This window comes from Monodelphis domestica, chromosome 6 (assembly GCF_027887165.1).
Source record: "Monodelphis domestica isolate mMonDom1 chromosome 6, mMonDom1.pri, whole genome shotgun sequence".
In the NCBI taxonomy this organism is placed as follows: Eukaryota; Metazoa; Chordata; class Mammalia; order Didelphimorphia; family Didelphidae; genus Monodelphis; species Monodelphis domestica.
The window spans coordinates 5,371,947-5,390,740 of NC_077232.1; the positions used below are offsets into that span (position 1 = coordinate 5,371,947).

The 18,794-nt window shown below is 41.9% G+C and overlaps 1 protein-coding gene across 4 annotated transcripts in view; it reads left to right on the top strand.

Annotated features, from left to right (window-relative positions):
• The window catches only part of KMT5B (lysine methyltransferase 5B), a 51,551-nt gene that overhangs the window by 10,467 nt on the left and 22,290 nt on the right, over window positions 1-18,794 (top strand). For 3 of the 4 annotated variants that reach the window (XM_001362441.4, XM_007505653.3, XM_007505651.3), the window contains exon 2: window positions 16,267-16,502. In XM_001362441.4, the coding sequence (XP_001362478.2) occupies window positions 16,343-16,502 (160 nt within the window). In that variant the 5' untranslated portion in view covers window positions 16,267-16,342. Of the gene's footprint in view, window positions 1-16,266; window positions 16,507-18,794 lie in introns of those variants that run through there. The other variant, XM_007505652.3, reaches the window with a different exon arrangement.

An 18,794-nucleotide genomic window follows, 5' to 3' on the forward strand; every position in this document is an offset into this window, starting at 1 on the left:
CCAGCCACCTCTGTGGCTGAGGAACCTACCTCTGTGGGTAGGATCAGGGAGTGAGAGTAAGTGGGGGCCTTTCCAGCATTTCTTCTGTGTGGTCTTTGCTTCTTAGTCCTGGCTTCCTTGTGGGATAGGAGACAAAGCAGAAGCTGGGGAAAGCTGCCATTGTATTAGGCCAGGAAAGAGGTGCCAGAAGCAAAGATGTGCTGTTTGGACCACCCCACCCTTGCCATTAGGAGTTTGGCACTGCCACAAGTGATTCTCATTTGATTATGCTACTTGGCACAGAGCCTGGCACCATCGTTGCCCCTTAACTAATGCTTGTTGTACTGTGACCCTATATCTGTGGTAGCAAAAGTCTTTATCTTTTGTGTTGCTCAATAAGGTCATAGACATTAGCAAAGAAAATAGCCCTCCTAGGCGGTCCCTCAATTGGCTCTCCAGCCTCAGCCACTACCGAGGTGGGTTCAGGCTTTGGGCCATGGAGGTGTCATTCAGGGCTGCCTGGGCTGGATGGAGAGAACGTGGAGCTAGGGTTCAGCTGGCTTAGAGAGCTAGGATGGTGCCCCTGGGGTTACTGACCCAGAAGTCTTTAAAGCTTACAAAGCGAGATTTAAAGCCCTGCTTATCACAGAGGCTAGGTTATCTTGATTGCTATAGACTCGGTCAGGGACATTAATAGACTTTGGAGTTTCTGGGCATAGAAGAATTTTTTTAAAACTTTATTTAATTGATTAAGAGAATTTTCCCATGTTTACATGATTTATATTCTTTCCCTCCCCTCCTCCCAAACCCCTCCTGTAGCCAACGCACAATTCCTCTGGGTTTTACATGTGTCATTGATCAAGACCTATTTCCATATTAATATTTGCTAGGATGATCACTTAGAGTCTACATCCCCAATCATATCCCCATCGAACCATGTGATCAAGCAGTTTTTCTTCTGTTTCTACTCCCACGGTTCTTTCTCTGGATGTGGAGAGCTTCTTTCTCATGAGTCCCTCAGAATTGTCCTGGGTCATTGCATGGCTGCTAGTAGAGAAGTCAGTTACATTTGATTGTGCTACAGTTTATCTGTCTCTCTGTACAATGTTCTCCTGGTTCTGCTCCTTTCACTCTGCTTCAATTCCTGGAGGTCTTTCCAGTTCACATGGAATTCCTCCAGTTCATTATTCCTTTCAGCACAATAATATTCCATCACCAACAAATACCACAATTTGTTCAGCCATTTCCCAATCGAAGGGCATTCCCTTATTTTCCAATTTTTTTGCCACCACAAACAACATGGCTATGAATATTCTTGAACAATTATTTTTCCTTATCTCTTTGGGGTACAAACCCAGCAGTGCTATGGCTGGATCAAAGGGCAGACAGTCTTTTAGTGCCCTTTGGGCATAATTCCAAATTGCCTTCCAGAATGGTTGGATCATTTCACAACTCTACCAGCAATGCATTAATGTCCCAATTTTGCCACACCCCCTCCAACATTTATCATTTTCCTTTGCTGTCATGTTAGCCAATATCTGCTAGGTGTGAGGTGGCACCTCAGAGTTGTTTTGATTTGCATTTCTCTAATTATAAGAGATTTAGAACACTTTTTCATGTGCTTATTGATAGTTTTGATTTCTTTATCTGAAAATTGCCTATTCATGTTCTTTAACTTTTTTAATTTATTTTTTGCTTAGATTTATCCAATTTTGAGAGAGGAAGGTTGAAGTCCTCCAGTATTATAGTTTTGCTCTTTATTTCTACCTGTAATTCTTTTACCTTTTCCTACTAAAATTTGGATGCTATAGTATCTGGTATATATATGTTTAGTATTGTTCTTCATTATCTACAGGGCCATTTAATATAGTATAATTTCCCTGTTTATCTCTTTTAACTAAATGTTTTGGGCTCTGACTTTGTCTGAAATCATGATTGCTACATCTGCTTTCTTCTAATGTCAATTGTAGCATAATAAATTCTACTCCAGTGCTTTATTGTTACTCAATGTATCTCTTATTTTTAAATGTTCTTCTTCTAAACAACACATTGTTGTTTTCTGTTTTTTTTTTTATCCATTTTGCTATCTGTGTCTATGGCTGAGTTCATCCTATTCCATATTCAGAATTATAGTTATTAGTGTTATATTTCTCTCCATCCAATTTTTCCTCTCTGTTTATCCTCTCTCTTTTTTAGCTGTCTAATTTACAACAGACTTTTGTAATCTGTACAACACTCTTCTAAGAATAATCTCTTATCCTATTTCCTTACTCTTCCCTTTCCCTGTAAATTAAAAAGACTTTTGAACTCTACTAGATGTAAATATTATTTTCTCTTTTACCCAGTTCTGATGAGAATTAAGTCCCCATACCACCTGGCCTCTACCTCCTCCTCCCTTCCACTGTAATAGTTTTTTTTTTTTATTCAGGCTTCTTTTGTATGATATAATTTGGTCCATCTTACCTCTCCCTACCCAGTTTTATTTTTTAGGATCATTGTATCATATTCAACTTAACCCTGACCCTTCTGTCATATGTACTCTTTTGAACCACCCTAGTAATGATAATATTCTTAAGAGTTACAGATAACATTTTCTCCTATTAGAACTAAATAGTTTAACCTTATTAAATCCACTAAAATTGGGTCTTTCATGTTTATCTTTTTAGGTTTATACTAATTCTTTTAGGGCAAATTTTCTATTGAATTCTGGTTTTTTTCCTCAAGAATATCCGGAAGTCTTTTAATTCAATAAATATCTATCTTATTTCCTTGCAAGGTTACACTCAGCTTTGCTGGATAGGTTATTTATTTTTGGTTGCAAACCCAACTCCTTAGTTCTTCTGGATATCATATTTCATGCCCTTTGGTCTTTTAATGTAGAGGCTATTAAAGCTTATCTTGACTGTAGCATGACAATATTTAAATTGTCTCTAGTTGTTTGTAGTATTTTCTTTTTGACCTTGGAGCTTCAAAACTTAGCTATAATGTTCCTGTGAATTTTCATCTTGGAACCCCCTTAATTTCTCAGATCTTTCAAGCAGTGTTTGGTGGATTCTAAAAAATTTCTGTTTTACCCTCTAGTTCTAAAACTTCAAGTCAATTTTCCTTAATAATTTCTTGAAGTATAGTGTCTAGAACCTTTTTAAAAATATGTAATTCTTAGATAGTCCAACAAACCTTATATTATCTTTGCTGACTTTTCCAGATGAGTTTTTTCTTTTAAACCGTTACATTCCACCTTAGAATCAATTCTGTGTATTGATTCCAAGGCACAAGAGTGGTAAGGGCTAAGCAACAGGGGTTGAGTGACTTGTCCAGCGTCACATAGCCAGGAATAGTTCTGAGGCCAGATTTGAACCCAGGACTTCCCATCTTCAGACCTGGCTTTAAATCCACTGAACTACCTAGCTGCCCCTGATCAATTTTTGTTTTTTTAATGAAGTGTATCTCACATTCTCATCTATTTCTTCAATTTTTAAATTTTGTTTTACTTGATGTCTTGTGAAATCATTAGTTTCTTTTCCCCCAATTTTAATTTTTATGGAGTTATTTTCTTCTGTAAGTTTTTGGATCTCTTTTTTCCAATTGGTTAGCTTTATTTTCATAATTTTCTCAATTTTCTTTTTTCCCCCTAATTTTTTCCTCTGCTTATTTGATTTTAAAAGTGCTTTTTAAGCTATTGCAAGAACTCTTTTGGGACTTATTACCATTTCACATTTTTCTTTGAACATCTCCTAATCAGCTGACTGACCTCACCTTCAGTGGGGCAAATATTCTTGAAGCTAAAGTTACATAGCTACCCTCAGGGCTTGTGGTTTGTTGACTCAGTGGTATCTTCCTGGACTTTGATGGGACCAGACCCCACCCCAAGTTTTCTTCCTTCCTTCCTTCCTTCCTTCCTTCCTACCCTCTCTCTCTCCCTCCCTCCCTTTCCTTCTTTTCCTTCCTCTCTCTTCTTTCCTTCCTTCCTCCCTCCTTCCCTCTCACCTCAAAAAATTCCTTATACGCCTAGTGTTGAAGCAGTATTTAGGCTCTGTACCAGGCACTGGGGATACAACCCAGACCCTACCTTTGAGAAGCTTCTATAGGGAGTGAGGGGTGCTTAGACCCAGCCTTTATGGATAATGAAAACCTTCATGGAAAAAACACCCTCCAGGTCGTATCCTTCTCATCTCAGCAATTCTCAAAACCAGGGGGTTATTGTTTGAGTCCTGTTCGCTTCTTAATTTCTAGCCCTTCCCCCCAGTTCCCTCTTCTTGATGGCTCTCAAGCTACCACCCCCTTAACCATGTTCTCTGGAAACCTACTGTGTGGGCAGAAACTTAGCTTTTACCCCAAATCTTCTTTTTTCCCATTTGGCTCATTTTGTAGTTCTCCTTGAGCCCTGGCCATATTTTCACTTAGTCTCTTGGGACTTGTTGGTCCTAGTGGGGGTGTTGGAATGCCTTAGCTCCTCATTCACACTTGAGGTTTTCCTCTACACCAGCACCATCCATCTGCCCTCCTTCGAGGTTCACTCAGTCTATATCTTCCACTCAAATCCTAGTGGCCATTTGTGAATGTTAAAAACTGTAAAGGGTTTTGACCAAAACTGTAAAGGATAATTTTTAGTGTTTTGACTTAAAATCTAAAATAAGTGGTCGCCATGGGAAATTCCCAAATATGAAAATACCCAAGTCAGCTGGGATTTATGGAAGGTTTAATTAATAAAGAACAAAGGAATTAAGGGAAGGAGAAGAGAAGAGAAGAGAAGAGAAGAGAAGAGAAGAGAAGAGAAGAGAAGAGAAGAGAAGAGAAGAGAAGATTTAAATTGAGCCTAAGGGAGAGCGAGTCAATCTTTATCACTAACCACAAGATCATCTCCAAGCAAGCTCCAGTCCTTCACTAAATCTCCTGAACTGAGTTCAGCCTCTCACTCAATTCAACTGATTTCCTTTTAAGGAGATTTTTCTCTTATTTTACCTCCCCTAAATTTTCACGTCTGCCAATCACAGTAGACGCGTTTTCCCAGGACTGCCCATTCTTAGTTCTCACCACTCTTCAGTTCTCACCTTCTCTGGGTAGATTATATCTTCTGAGTACTTCACACCTCTTTGTTAAGTTTGCCTTTTGTAAGTTACTTGACCTTTTCCAGAAGCTGCCTCTTTCCTCAGTGAGTTCAGTACCTTGTTCAAGGTTTTCCTTTCTCCTCAACTCTTGCCTTCATACTAGGGGACATATTGACTCCTTCAAATAGCCTCATCTTCCAATTCCTCAACCTCCTCACTTCCCATGACCTAGCCCTCCTCTGAACCTCAGCCACACTCAAAAATAGGTGGTCGTGTCTTTGATTTGGCATCACCCACTAATACACCCCTTCATCCTCTGCCTTGCCAGCCTTCACCTTGTTCTTTGTCCATACTGTGGCCTCAGACACTCCCACACACATACACCCCTGTTCTTTCCCAGGCTGTCACCCTGCTAGACTTTCTTTCCTTCCTATCTACACTGCTTGGTGAATCTCCCCACATCCCTCCAAAGTAAGCATCATTCTGAACCCCATAGCTGCCTACTCTCTGTCAGGAAGTGGGGAGTACATACCATCATTGGGCCTCTGGAATCATGGGTGGCTTTTGTGTTGATCAGAGTTCTTCAAGGTGTTTGTCTTTACAGTGTTGTTGTGGGCATGGTTCTCCTGGTTCTGCTCACTTCCCTCTGCTTCAGCTTGTACAGGTCTTCCCAGGTTTCCTTTCTGGGTCATTTCTTACAGTACAGGAATATTCAATTCTAGCCATCTGCTCCGTTGATGGGTACCCTCTTAGTTTCCAGTTCTTTGCCACCACATGCCAACCGGTCTTTTTCTTTTTTATTTGAACTCTTTGGGATGCAAGCCTGGCATAGTTGCAGATTGCTTTCAGAGTGGCTAGGTGAATTCATAGTTCCACCAACAATGTATTAATCCACAGTCCCTTTGACATTTATCATTTTCCTTTTTTGTTAACTTTGTCAGTCTGATGGGTATGAAATGGAACCGCAGACTTGCTTAAATTTGCACTTCTCTAAATACTAATGATTTGGGAAACTTTTCCATGTAGTTATTGATAACTTGAATCTCCTCCTTGGAAAACTGCCTGTTGGGGCAGCTGGGTTGCTCAGTGGATAGAAAGCCAGGAGCCAGGAGTCAGGAGGTCCTGGGTTTAAATATGGCCCCAGATACTTCCTGGCTGTGTGACCCTGGGCAAGTCACTGAACTTTAACTCTCGTTGCCTTGCCCCTACCACTCTTCTGCCTTATTGTATTGATTCAAAGTCAGAAGCTAAGGGGAGAGGGGGGGAGAGCGAGCGAATAATCTTTTGAGGAATGGCTTTTATTTTGGTAAATGTGAATCAATCAGTCTTTTATATATCTTGGAAATGAAATCCTTATTAAAGAAACTACAAAGAATTTTTTCCCCAGTTATCTATTTCCCTTCTAACTTGAGCTAACTTTGGTTTTGTTTGTGTAAAACCTTATAAATTTTATGCAATTGAAATTGTTAATTTGATTTTCTGGGCTCCCTTCTGCTCCTTGTCTGATCACTCATTTCCCCTCCTGTAGATAGGAAATGTGATTATTTCCTTGCTCCTCTCATTTGGTCATGATGTCATGTTTCATGCCTAAATCATGGATCTATTTGGAGCTTATCTTGGTGTTCAGGTTGAGATGTTGGTCTTGCCAAAGTAGCTGAGGTCTTTGGGCTTACCAGACACTAGACTCCTGGGTTCATTTGCTTATGCATGTCATGGACCTAATCTAGCCCTCTTGTTCTTAACCAGGATGACATTCTCCTGATAATTAGTTATGTGGTGTGATTTGAGATCGAGTATTTCTAGGTCCCTTTTTCTTCCCACTTTTTTTCCCCATTATTCCCCTTGTGATTCTCTCTTAACCTTTTGTTCCTCCAAGTGAACTTAATTAGTCATCTTCTAGTTCTAAAACGTGGCCATTTTGGCATGACACCAAATAAGTCAATTCATTTAGTAACTGTTATTTTTACTATATTGGCTCAGAGCCAATATAGGGTAGACTATGAGCCCATGAAATTAATTCTTTCTTCATTGATTTAGTCTTTATTTCTATATAGAGCATTTTGTAGTTGTGTTCATATAGTGCCTCTGTGCATGTTGGCAAGTATACTCCCAAGTATTTTATATTGCCTGAAGTTATTTTATTCATTTATTTATTTATTTGAACCTTTACCTTCTGTCTTGGAATCAATACTATGTATTGGTTTCAAGGCAGAAGAGTAGTAAGGGCTAGGCAATGGGCATCAAGTGACTTGCCCAGGGTCACACAGCTAGGAAGTATCTGAGGTCAGATTTGAACCCAGGACCTCCCATCTCTGGGCCTGACTCTCAATCCACTGAGCCACTCAGCTGTCCCCCTATAGTTATTTTAAATGGAATTTTGCTTTCTGTTTCTTTTTGCTGGGTTTTGTTGGCAATATACAGAAATGATCATTTCTCCAGATTTATACCTCAGAACTTTGGAGAGGCTGTTTAATTGTTTCAGTAAATTTTCAGTTGATTCTCTGAGATTCTTTAAGTAAATTTAAATCAGCTACAGAAAATTACAATTGTGGGTCCTCTATATCTATACTTATTCCCTCAGTTTATTATTATAATACTTGGCATTTCCAGCTCTATAGTAATGGTACCAATGATGATACACATATTTGCTTTACCCTAAACTTACTGGAAAGGCCTCTAATTTGTCCTCATGTACCCACCTTTATTAACTAATTTTACATAGATGAATTAGTTTGTTTTTCACAAAAACCCTATGAGTAGGTGCTGTGGTTGTCCCATTTTATAGGTGAGGAAACTGTGGTGGCAGAGGTTAAGTAACTTGCACAGTTCCACAGCTGTTAAGTGTCTGAGGTAGGATTTGAACTCAGATTTCCCAGACTCCAGGGCCAATGCATTACTCACTATGCTTTCTAGCTGCTCTGTACTATATAATTCAGTTCCATTATCTCAGCATAAAGGTCATGTTCCAGATCTAATAGAAGAAGCTAAAAACCAACTTTTAGGAGTTGCTGGGCCCAGGGGGAGGTTCTTTCAGAAAGACCATTCAGAAAAATGCTTCTTCAGACAGCAAGGTCTTGACAGTCCCTCAGAGTTCCTGGGGCTTTTGCCTTTTAGGAGTCTGTGGTTGGTGTTTTTTCATTATTCACTCACAAACTTTAAATATGGTCAAAGGGAAGCTAGTTTTACATGTTTGCTTTGTGGGGTACTTTCTGAGTATTTTGGAGGTCTGATGCCAGATTGGCACGCACGTTCCTGAGGATACAGCCATCCCTGCTCCCTTGGCCAAAAAAGCGTCATGATTACCTTGAAGTATGGCGATGAACAAAGTTTATAGCTTCCTAAGAAACAAGTCAGAAGGGAGTTAACAAAGACATTATGGAATTAGCATGTTGTAAATAGAGCTGATGCAATGAGTGGGAAATAATAATAATAATAATAATAATAATAGTGGTAGTAGTAGCTAACATTTTTATAGTGCCTGCTCTATGCCAGGCGTTTGATCCTCACAACAACCCTGGAATGTAGGGGCTATTATTAGCCTCATTTTACAGCAGAGGAAACTGAGGCAAACAGTTCATGAAGTGACTTGCTCAGAGTCACATAGCTGGCTGGAGGGTTAAGTACAGAAATCCTGACAGTCAGAAGCCAGATAGGCAGGGGCTAAACAGGTAGGCAAACAGACAGAGAGTTGGCCAGAGGTCTCCTCTCAAGGCAGGAGGTTCATTCTTCTGCTTTCACTTAGAAACTTTCTTTTCTTTTCTTTTTTTTAAGTTTCATTTGCTTGTTCATTTTTGGCTGAAGGCAATGGAGCACCAAGCTGAGAAGCAGGAGCAAGGAGAGAGCATAGAGTTATAGGTACTTTGGGGGAATGCAGATCTCTTTCAGAAGTCATTCTGCAAAGTCAAAGTTGCATGATGTGAGTTTACATAGTGTGAGAACTGTTTGTTTATCCCTTTCTTTTGCCTCGATGGACAGACAAATCATTCCTTGTGACAGACAGCTGGATCCCACAGTGCATGCAGTGTCCCACTAAATTTAAAGTCCTCTACCTCTGCAAAGAAAGGAGGGACTTTGAGTTCAGTGTTTGCCAAACCTTTTTCTCCTTTGAGAATAGATGTTACTTTTGCTATTTTACAAACGTAAAGGGAAGTGGGCTAGAGTCTAGGTGGTAAAATAGAAGCACCATCTCAGGTGAAATTCCCCTAGCATTCTCTCTCCCTTCCCCAGACAACTTTAGGGTAATGCATCAAATTGAATTCTGGAGTGGCATAGCCAACCCACGATCAAAGTGAGATATTTTTCCAACCCAAGACAGCTTAGGAGGTTGAAAGGAGAAGTTCGTGACACCAAGGAGGGGACCAACAGCAACCGAGACTTACGGAACTCATCCTAGAGATGTTCCACGACAAAGAGGGAGAACAAGCACATTTTTACTACAGGGGAACAGGTGCCCTTTCTGGGTAGAGACCAGAGCACAGATGAGAGAGAAGTGAAGCACCAAAAACTTAATACACCCCACCTCCCACCCCTAGAACTAGCTCTGAAAATAGCAGTTTGGGGGAAAAACCAAAGCTTAGGACAGTGCCTGCCCACCTTTGAATAAGAGGAGTTCAAAGTTAAAAAATAGACTGGGAAGAATATCAAACAACCAGAAAAGATCCTGACCATAAAAAATTACTGTAGTGACAGGAAAAACCAAGATGCAAACTCAGAAGATGGACAACAGTGTGGAAGGTGCTACAAATAAAGCTTCAAAGAAAAATACAAATTAGGCACAAGCCCAACATAAATTCTTAGAAGAGCTAAAGAGATAAGAGTGGTAGAAGAGGGAAAAAATAGGAAAAGAAATGAGAATGATTCAAGAAAATTAGGAAAAGCAAATTAAAAGATTGGTAAAAGAGGCACAAAAAATATCAAAACAACTCCTTTAATAATGGTTTTAAAGGGGCAGCTGGGTAGGTCAGTGGATTGAGAGACAGGAGGTCCTATGTTCAAATCTGGCCTCAGACACTTCCCAGCTGTGTAACCCTGGCTGGGCAAGTCACTTAACCCCTATTGCCTAGCCCTTACTACTCTTCTGCCTTGGAACCAATACACAGATTGATTCTAAGACTGAAGGTAAAGGAAAACTGCCCTAGTATCTTAGAACCAGAAGGTAAAATTGAGATGGAAGGAATCTACTGATCACCTCCTGAAAGAGAGCCCAAAATGAAAACTCCAGGAACGTTTTAACCAAATTTGAGAGCTCCTAGGTCAAGAAGAAAATACTTCAAGCCACAGAAAGAGGTATAGATAGAATCCCATTTTATTTTTTTTAATTTGGAAACTTTTATTTAATTAATTAATTTAGAATATTTTTCTATGGTTACAAGATTCATGTTCTTTTCCTTACCCTCCTCCCAACCCCCTCCCATAGCCAACCTGCAATTCCTCTGGGTTTTACATGTGTAAAAGATGTGATCAAGACCTATTTCCATATTATTAATATTTGCACTAGGGTGATACCTAGAGTCTACATCCCCAATCCCGTCCCCATCAAACCATGTGATGAAGCAGGTGTTTTTCTTCTGTATTTCTGCTCCCACAGTTCTTCCTCTGGATGTGGACAGTGTTCTTTCTTATGAGTCCCTCAGGATTGTCCTGGAACATTGCACTACTGCTAGTAGAGAAGTCAGTTACATTAGATCGTGCTACAGTGTATCGGTCTGTATACAATGTTCTCCTGGTTCTGCTCCTTTCACTCTGCATCAATTCCAGGAGGTCGTTCCAGTTCACATGGAATCCCTCCAGTTCATTTAGAATCCCATTTTAAAACACAGTCTGTGCTACTGAGATTCTTTCCTGTAGACAAGAGACCCCCTTTTCTGTTTTGATTTTGACCCCATGGTCTAAACCACTCTAGTAAGGAGGAAACAAGAAATGGCTCTCAGTGAGTTGAAGCAAATGCAGTAGGAGATGCAAGGGACCTTAGGGGGGGGGGGGGGCGCCCAGTCCAACCCTCTCACTTTATAGAGGAAGAAACTGAAGCCTCAGGAGATGGAGAGGTTTGCCTAAGGTCACATAGGAAGTGAGTGAAAGATCTGGGAATCTGCCTCCAGTGTTTCCAATCCAGAGCTCTTTCTACTGTCCTAACACTAACTGAGTTATTCTCCAACACTACTTCCTACATGTTTCTTTTCAGTCCTAAAAATCCTCATTAATTCACTTAAGGACTTGGACTTTCTTTGTCCAACATCACAACACATCGCCCTATCTTTTCTACCTTTGCTTATAGGACCTTTTTGACGTTGTCTTCATGGATCTAACCTTCTAGATATTATATAGTTGTTGGCACTCCTTCCTGGAAAAGTCACCTGATAATCTTCAGTGAAGGGTCTCTTTAAAGCAAATAGTGTTTTCCTTGTGATCCTTTTCCCCCTTGAGAAACAGACAGGGAAGGACAAGTAGCCAAGATACAGTGACTACTCACTCTGCTGACTTTTTTTACTCACTTTGGGCATAGTGTGATAGAATGTATATTTAAAAGTGGATTCTGTGGCTGTTCAGTGATCCCAATCAAGTTCAAGTACAGGCTCATCTGCTTACTATGTGTGACTGTGAGCAAGGAATTCCCTCCTCACCTTGGGACAGCAGTTCTTCACCTGTGATTTGGATAGATTGAATGAATTAGATACTCTCTTATGACATCTGCCTGCATATTATTTAACTACTATTGCCTTTTGTTATGCATTTGTTTAAATATGTATATCAACCTTTAGTCACTAATATTTGCTGTAAAGATTTTCCCAGCCAGATAATGGTTTCTTTTCTAATGCTAGCTGCATTGGCTTTGTCATATAAAAATCAAAATTGTTCATTTTGTCATTTATCATCTCTTTTCTTGTTTAAGCCTTTTCACTGTGATTGTGCAAAGTACTCCCTTCCCCTTTCCTCAATTTTTTGGGACCTTTCATATTTAATTCACGTGTTGATTTGCAATTTATTGTGGCATACAGTGTAAGATGTTGATCTGACTCTTACTTTCTGCCATACTACTTTCTAGTTTTCCTAGCAGTTTTTATTAAAGGAGTTTTTAACCCAATAGTTGATGTCATCAGGTTTATCAAAAACCTGCAGCCTCCTCTTCTGGCTTGTTTCTGGAATCTCTATGTACACATTTTATACCAACTTGTTTTATAGTAAAATAAATTCTTGAGATAGTGCGACTCAAATAATTGTCTAAATTTTTTTTTGTAATTCAAGCCCATAAATTAGCTAATGTATTCCTTGTCAGCAAATCGATTATGCCTGCAGATGTTTATTCTCAGTTATGGGGCTTTTGTGTATCAGAAAACTCCGTTTTGCCTTGGTTCCATTGATGGCCTCCTGCTGTGGTTTACTGTATTTTGTTAACACCTTGAATTTGGAACTCAGGGTTATCTTTTAAGATGAAAGATGACAGCTTCAAACGGTGTAGTCTGGTGATTTCAATTATTTTCAATTTGATATTCCATTGTTACCCTTTCCATTTCTTCTTCCTACTTCATTTGTTTAAAAATGTTGCGAGGAAGGCTTTCCGGCATCCCCATGGATGCCATCCTGTTATGCACTCTTCAAAGACAACTTAGGAATTGTAAGATGAGTGAGGCCTGGGAGGACAGCCTCTGAGGGAGCTCTTGGTCCCTAGCCCCTACATTCTTTCTCCCCACATCTCTTATCTTTAATAAAAAACAGATTGGAGGAATTAACCAAAAGGTACAGGAATGATGGGTCAATAAACACTGGTCCTGGACTGTTGCAACTTTGGATACACTGCCATCAGTACTATCTAGTTTGGTGGCTCTGGACAGTGTGGTCACTCATAGGATTGCTCTTTACTCTTGGTCTTGAAGAAAAGAGTCATTGATAAGTCATAGATTATTAAATAATAGCCTCTTGTCTTTTGTTGAATTAACAAGTTGCCATCTGTTCAATAAAGAAAATTTAGTTTAAATAGCATCTCCTGAGGTTTCCGAATCTTTATTAATTAAGCTGGCTATATTATTAGGATTTAAAGTTAAACCTCTGTCACTTATTTCGTATTGACCCAAGTAAAAAAATGCATTGAATTGTTAAGTTAAAAAGATGAATAAATGAAAAATCATTATATGCTATGGTGACAGAAATGACCTTCTTCTGTGCTCCTCTGCTGGAAGGTAGTTAGCATGGTTCTGGGTTTTAGAGATGATTAAGAAACAACTGGAGGGGGCAGCTGGGTAGCTCAGTGGATGGACAGCCAGGCCTAGAGATGGGAGGTCCTGGGTTCAAATATGACCTCAGACACTTCCCAGCTGTGTGACCCTGGGCAAGTCACTTGACCCCCATGGCCTAGCCCTTACCACTCTTCTGCCTTGGAGCCAATACACAGTATTGACTCCAAGATGGAAGGTGAGGGTTTAAAAAGAAAAGAAAAGAAACAACTGGAAGACTAGCCAAGTGATAGGTTTCAGTTTAATTTACCTGGGAGAAGAACCAGGCTGATAAGAATAGATGTATTAAGACCATCACTGGCCAGGAATTGACTGGGACTTGAGGCTTTATGGACATTTGTTGGAATATTATAAAAGAAAGATGAAAAATGAATTTCTAAGAGCAACCATAGAACTTGGCTCTCTGCAGTTTCCTTTGTATGATGAAAAGTGGGCAAGTTTGCTTCTCTCCAGTAGTGGGAAGAGTCCTGGCCTGGGTCAGCAGGCCCAAGTTCTGGTTGTAGTTCTGTCACTGGCCAGCTCTCCAACCTAAAGGAACATGACTTTTTTTCCCAGGTCTCAGTTTCCTCATCTGTAAAGTGAGAAGATAAGGCTAGATGACCTAAGGGTGCTTGTCAGCCAAGGATTTCACAGCCTGACTCCTAGAAAAAATTACTTGTATTTGTGTATCAGTACCTCCTGCCTCTCCACTTAACAAAAACTGCCCTCTACAAGCTTCCCAGCAGTTTGTCATTGGCCAAATCAGAGGGCCTTTTAACCTTCTTGACCTCTTTGGATTGTTTGACCCAGCTCAATGCCCTCTCCTTCCTGGCGGTCAGGCCCTAGGGCCACTTCTTGACTCCATCCCCCATCATGCAACTGAAGGAGTTGTCTCTGTGATCACAATGATCTCTTTATTTCTAAGTCCAGTGACCTTTCTCAGGCTTCATCCTTTTTCATCTTTCTACAGGATTTGACACCAACTGGCCACCCCCGCCCCATACATACCTTCCTGTGGAACTGGTATTTGCAGTTCTTTTGATGTATGTGCACTCTCTCGCCCTCTCCCTCTCTCTTTCCTGTCCCTCTCTCTTCCCTTTCTTTGTCCCTCCTTCCTCTCTCCATGTATCTTTCCCCAAAACACACAGACACACTCCCTCTGTGGATTCAGTTATCTCTATGTAGATCATCTATACATGCAGCCCTCATTTCTACCCTGAACTCCTTTCACATCTGCCTCTGCTAACTAGAAGTCTCACTCTGGATGTCTTGTAGGCATTTAAAATTCACCATGTTAAAACAGCTGATTATCTTTCTCCCTCCTCTTACTCCCCTCTGTTGGCTTGGGCATCTCCATTCTTCCAGTCCTCCAGATTTGCAGCCCCAGAGCTATCCATACCAGCTCCTCCAGTTCACTCCTCCTGCCCCCTTCCCATTATGTCTCCAGCTCCACCTCTTCAGTATTCCTTCCTTCCTTTTGCTTACCCCATGACTTGGTTTCTGCTCTGGATCTTCATCTTGGTTGGCCTGGGCTATCAAAGTAACTTCTTGCTTGGTTTCCTTTGTGTCCAGTCTCTCTTCCGGTGTCTCCCCACACATCATTCCTACGCACTTAGCAGACCAATCCGGCTGGCGTTTGTTCCTTGCTGCTTTTCCATTTCTTCCCCTCTGTACTTTGCCTTGGTCATGGCCTCTCTGCCTGGAAAGCTCTTCCCCCTCACCTAGGCTTTTTGGACCCCCTGCTCTTCAGTTGAATTTCTGCTGCCTTGAAGGAGTAGGAGGCTTTCCTCGTTTCCCTAGTCCTTAGGGTCCCTCCTCCATCACTGAATATTCATTTTGCATATAGCCTAAATTTATTTATCTCCACACACACTCTCCTTGTTCAATAGAATATCAGCTCCTGGAGGGCAGGGCTTTTCCCCATTCCAACCTTTGTATTCCAGTACTCTGCCTAACACACAGTAGTTGCCAAATGAATGCTTGCTGGTTTATAAATTCTAAGATTCTTTGATTTTTGTATCGTACTGTTGCAGGATGCCTTCTGTGGTACCTAGGGTGGCATCCTCCTTTGGGTGGCCGATTTCTGGCTTTATTTCCTTCGCGTGCCATCTCTGCTATACTAACTTCAGATAGAGAGTTCCTGGTAAAATGGCAGTACCAAAGCTGTGGCAGGGAGTGTGCCTGTTGTTGCGGGTATCATGTATTCCTAACAAATGTGGGCGGGCTGTGTTGATTGAGTAGATTGATGATGTTCTCCCATGTCAGTGGAAACAGTCTTCAAATGCAAAACCCTTCAGTGAAGGGGTCCCCCTTTCCCTTGTCTTCCCCCTGCAAGCTAGTTTCTAATAATAATGAATAGATGCAGTTAGGTTCTTTTTCAATATTGTTCTCGGATTATGTACCAACTTTGTTACGAGTAGAAAACAGGTGTAGTGCCTGAACTATTTCTTGCCTGTTTGTAGACTGCTTGCTAGTCAACAAGAGAAGCCAGGAGGCTCAGGGCAGAGGGGATATAGTAATGTTGGGCTTGGAGTCGGAAAGATGTGGGTTCAGATCCCACTTTAGAAAGAAGCTGGTTGAGTGTAGACAAGACACTTAACCTCTTCATCCTCAGGCTCCTTGTCCATAAACTGGGGAAACATGTCCAGAAGGGACTTTGAGAATCTTTTAGTGTATTTAAATGCCAATTATTAACAAATGTTTTAGCTGAATAGGTGGTGGCTGTCAGGATCTCTAGATGGCATCATAACAAGCAATTCAATAAAGTAGATAACTACCCCTTACTAAGCATAAAGGCCCTTCGGCATCCCTTCTTAGGGAGACTAGGCTGGAGCCTAGCTTCTAAAGCAGAATTCCCTGGCGTGGCATATAGGAGTATCCAAGAAGCACCAGGAATGTTCCCCAATAGTAGAGACGACCATTTCATTACCATTAACGCTTATGAGTGTTATTCTCAGCTGTGTTTAGCATAATGGTGTTATTTGTATTTCCCTCCCCAGTTATTATTTTTTTTTGTATTTTGTTTCCGTTAGGAGAGAAAATTGAAATTATTCTCTGAGCTATTTGAAGAGAGTGACTAAATGCCACTGGGTCGGGCTGTCTGTGGGTATGAAGTGGTTGGGAGACTCCAAGAACATGGTGGTGAATGGCAGGAGAAATGGAGGCAAGTTGTCTAATGAACACCAGCCGAATCAATCCAAATTTCAGCACGCGGGAAAGGACGCCCTGAAGGCTGGCAGAAATGCAGTTGAGAGAAGGTCAAGCAGATGTAGGTACACACTTAACCTCGTGGGGGTTTTCATTGTTATGGGGCCAGTTATGTGTTTTTTCTAGTCATACCTTTTATCTGCTGTTGCCTTTGACAATTTTCATCCTGTTGAGAATTCAAGGAATTGTTTATTCTTACTTTAAAAGTGGACTCTTGTTATGAGTGAATAATGACCACCTCCTTGGATGCTCCCATCCTTGGGGTCTGCAGCTCCTCCTTGGAAGAGTTTGTACCTACATGACGGGTTTCTTCTGTAAAACCAGGAGCGTGTCAAGCCCTCCCCCAACACTCCTGTGTTCTGAAGTCATCATTAATGTCTGTTTTAGTCACTTGGCCAGAGAGACCTGCTCACAGAGCAGAATCCATTCTCCTTCCTGGGGTTACTGAGTGGAGTAGGACTAGCTGAGGAGCAGGGGCCGGGGGTGGGGGTCCAGGACTGACCGCTTCACGTGACAGGAGGGTAACAGCTCACTTGGGTATGCATGACTGCAGTACTGCAGAATAAAGCCATTATTTAATTTTCTGCATGCCTCTTGGCTGGAAGGGAACTCATTTTCCCTAAGAAATGTGGGCTTAGTACATTTGTCTTGGCTTCCACTCTAAGGGAATAGGTATGGGTAGAATAGGTAAGGGGTAGAATGACCTTAGAGCCAGGTAGACCTGAATTCCTCTCTGGCCTCAGACCCATCCTGGCTGCATGGCATTGGGCAGGTCACTTCCTTTCTCAGGGCCTGAGGCCCACTCTCCAGGGCTCAGTGGTGCCAGGCTGCCCTGGTGAAGGAGGGAGGTCCTTCCTGGGAACATCTCATCCAGTGAAATCACAGGGCCTCATCCCTGTCTTTAGTGCTGCTTCAAGGATATGCAATGTATTCTTCAAAATAAAGACACAGTTGTATGTGGGATTGCCCAGAGGTGTGATAGGCCTAGTGAGCTTCCTTGTCTCCAGAGGAAGAAATGAGGCTGTTGATGGCTAAACTTAGGTTTGGGCTAAGATCAAGTGATTTCAAGCCCAAGTCTCAGGCCTTCCTCTTCAAAATAGATTCCACATTGACCCAGTGTTTATTCCACTCAGTCCTGCCCACTGAAACATAGACTGGCCTAGGGTATGTACCCCAAGTTGAAATTCTGAAGGATACGAACCCCAGACCCTCTTGGGATCAGAATCTAGAGAATCAAGAGTTGGTCCCGTCTCCTTTGGACTCTGGAGACTGGAAATAGGCCAAGACTTGTTAGGACTTCTTCCTTCTCCCAAAACAAAATATCCATCAGGAACTCCAAACTTAAGGCTTATCAGAATTGCTCAGGGTTGGGGTCAGCTGGGTAGCTCAGTGGATTGAGAGTCAGGCCTTAGAGACAGGAGGTCCTGGGTTCAAATCAGGCCTCAGACACTTCCTAGCTGGGTGACCCTGGGCAAGTCCCTTAACCCCCATCGCCTAGCCCTTACTGCTCTTCTGCCTTGGAATGAATATACAGTATTGATTCTAAGATGGACGGTAAGAGTTTAAAATTTTTTTTCTTGGGGTTCTTGAGTGCAATGACTGCATGGGTCCTGTCCTCTTTATCCACCCCTCTCCCCAAAGAACCTGAAAGAGCAGGGCTATTGAGGAAGGAGACAAGGTAGGAAGAGCCTTGGACCACAGCCCCCTCCTTGTGGGCCAAATTCAGAGGCCAGAGCTACTTTTCATGGCAACCTGTGGGAGGGAAATGTGTAGATGGCCATCACTGTCTTCTCCTGCTTCTGCTAGTCCTAAGAATCCCCTTGTCAGTGGGAGACTCCCCTGGTGGGACAGGCAGCCCGGGGGCCTCTCCCCTCTGGTTTCTGTTTTGGCCTATGTTCACAACCAGTCCTTCAAAATGAGTACTTTGATCCATTCTCTCATTTCCCTCCAAACACTGAAATTCTTGGGGATGAGCAATAGAAGAGTGTGAGCCAGTTCTTTCCTCTTCCCTCTTCTTGGCTGTGGGAAGGACTGTAGGCTGGGGAGCTCCCCAGCCCTTAGTGTCCTCACTTGGTGGATGGCAATGATAATATTACTCACCTCAGGCAGAGGTAGGGGGGCAATGTTCCCCTGAGGTCCCCCCCTTAGAGCCAAGATCCAAAACTCTCCGTCTCTCCTCATTGGAAGCTTGTTGTGATCCCCTGGCCACCTCTTCCCTCTGTTTCTTTTCTCCAGCGATCCCCTTTGTTACCTTCCTAGAACCAGGGGATTGTCCTCCCAGTTTCCCACCTGTACAGTGAGGGAGATGGAAGCAGCTGGGCAAAGGGCCTCCGGGCCCCTGTGCTGGGGAGCA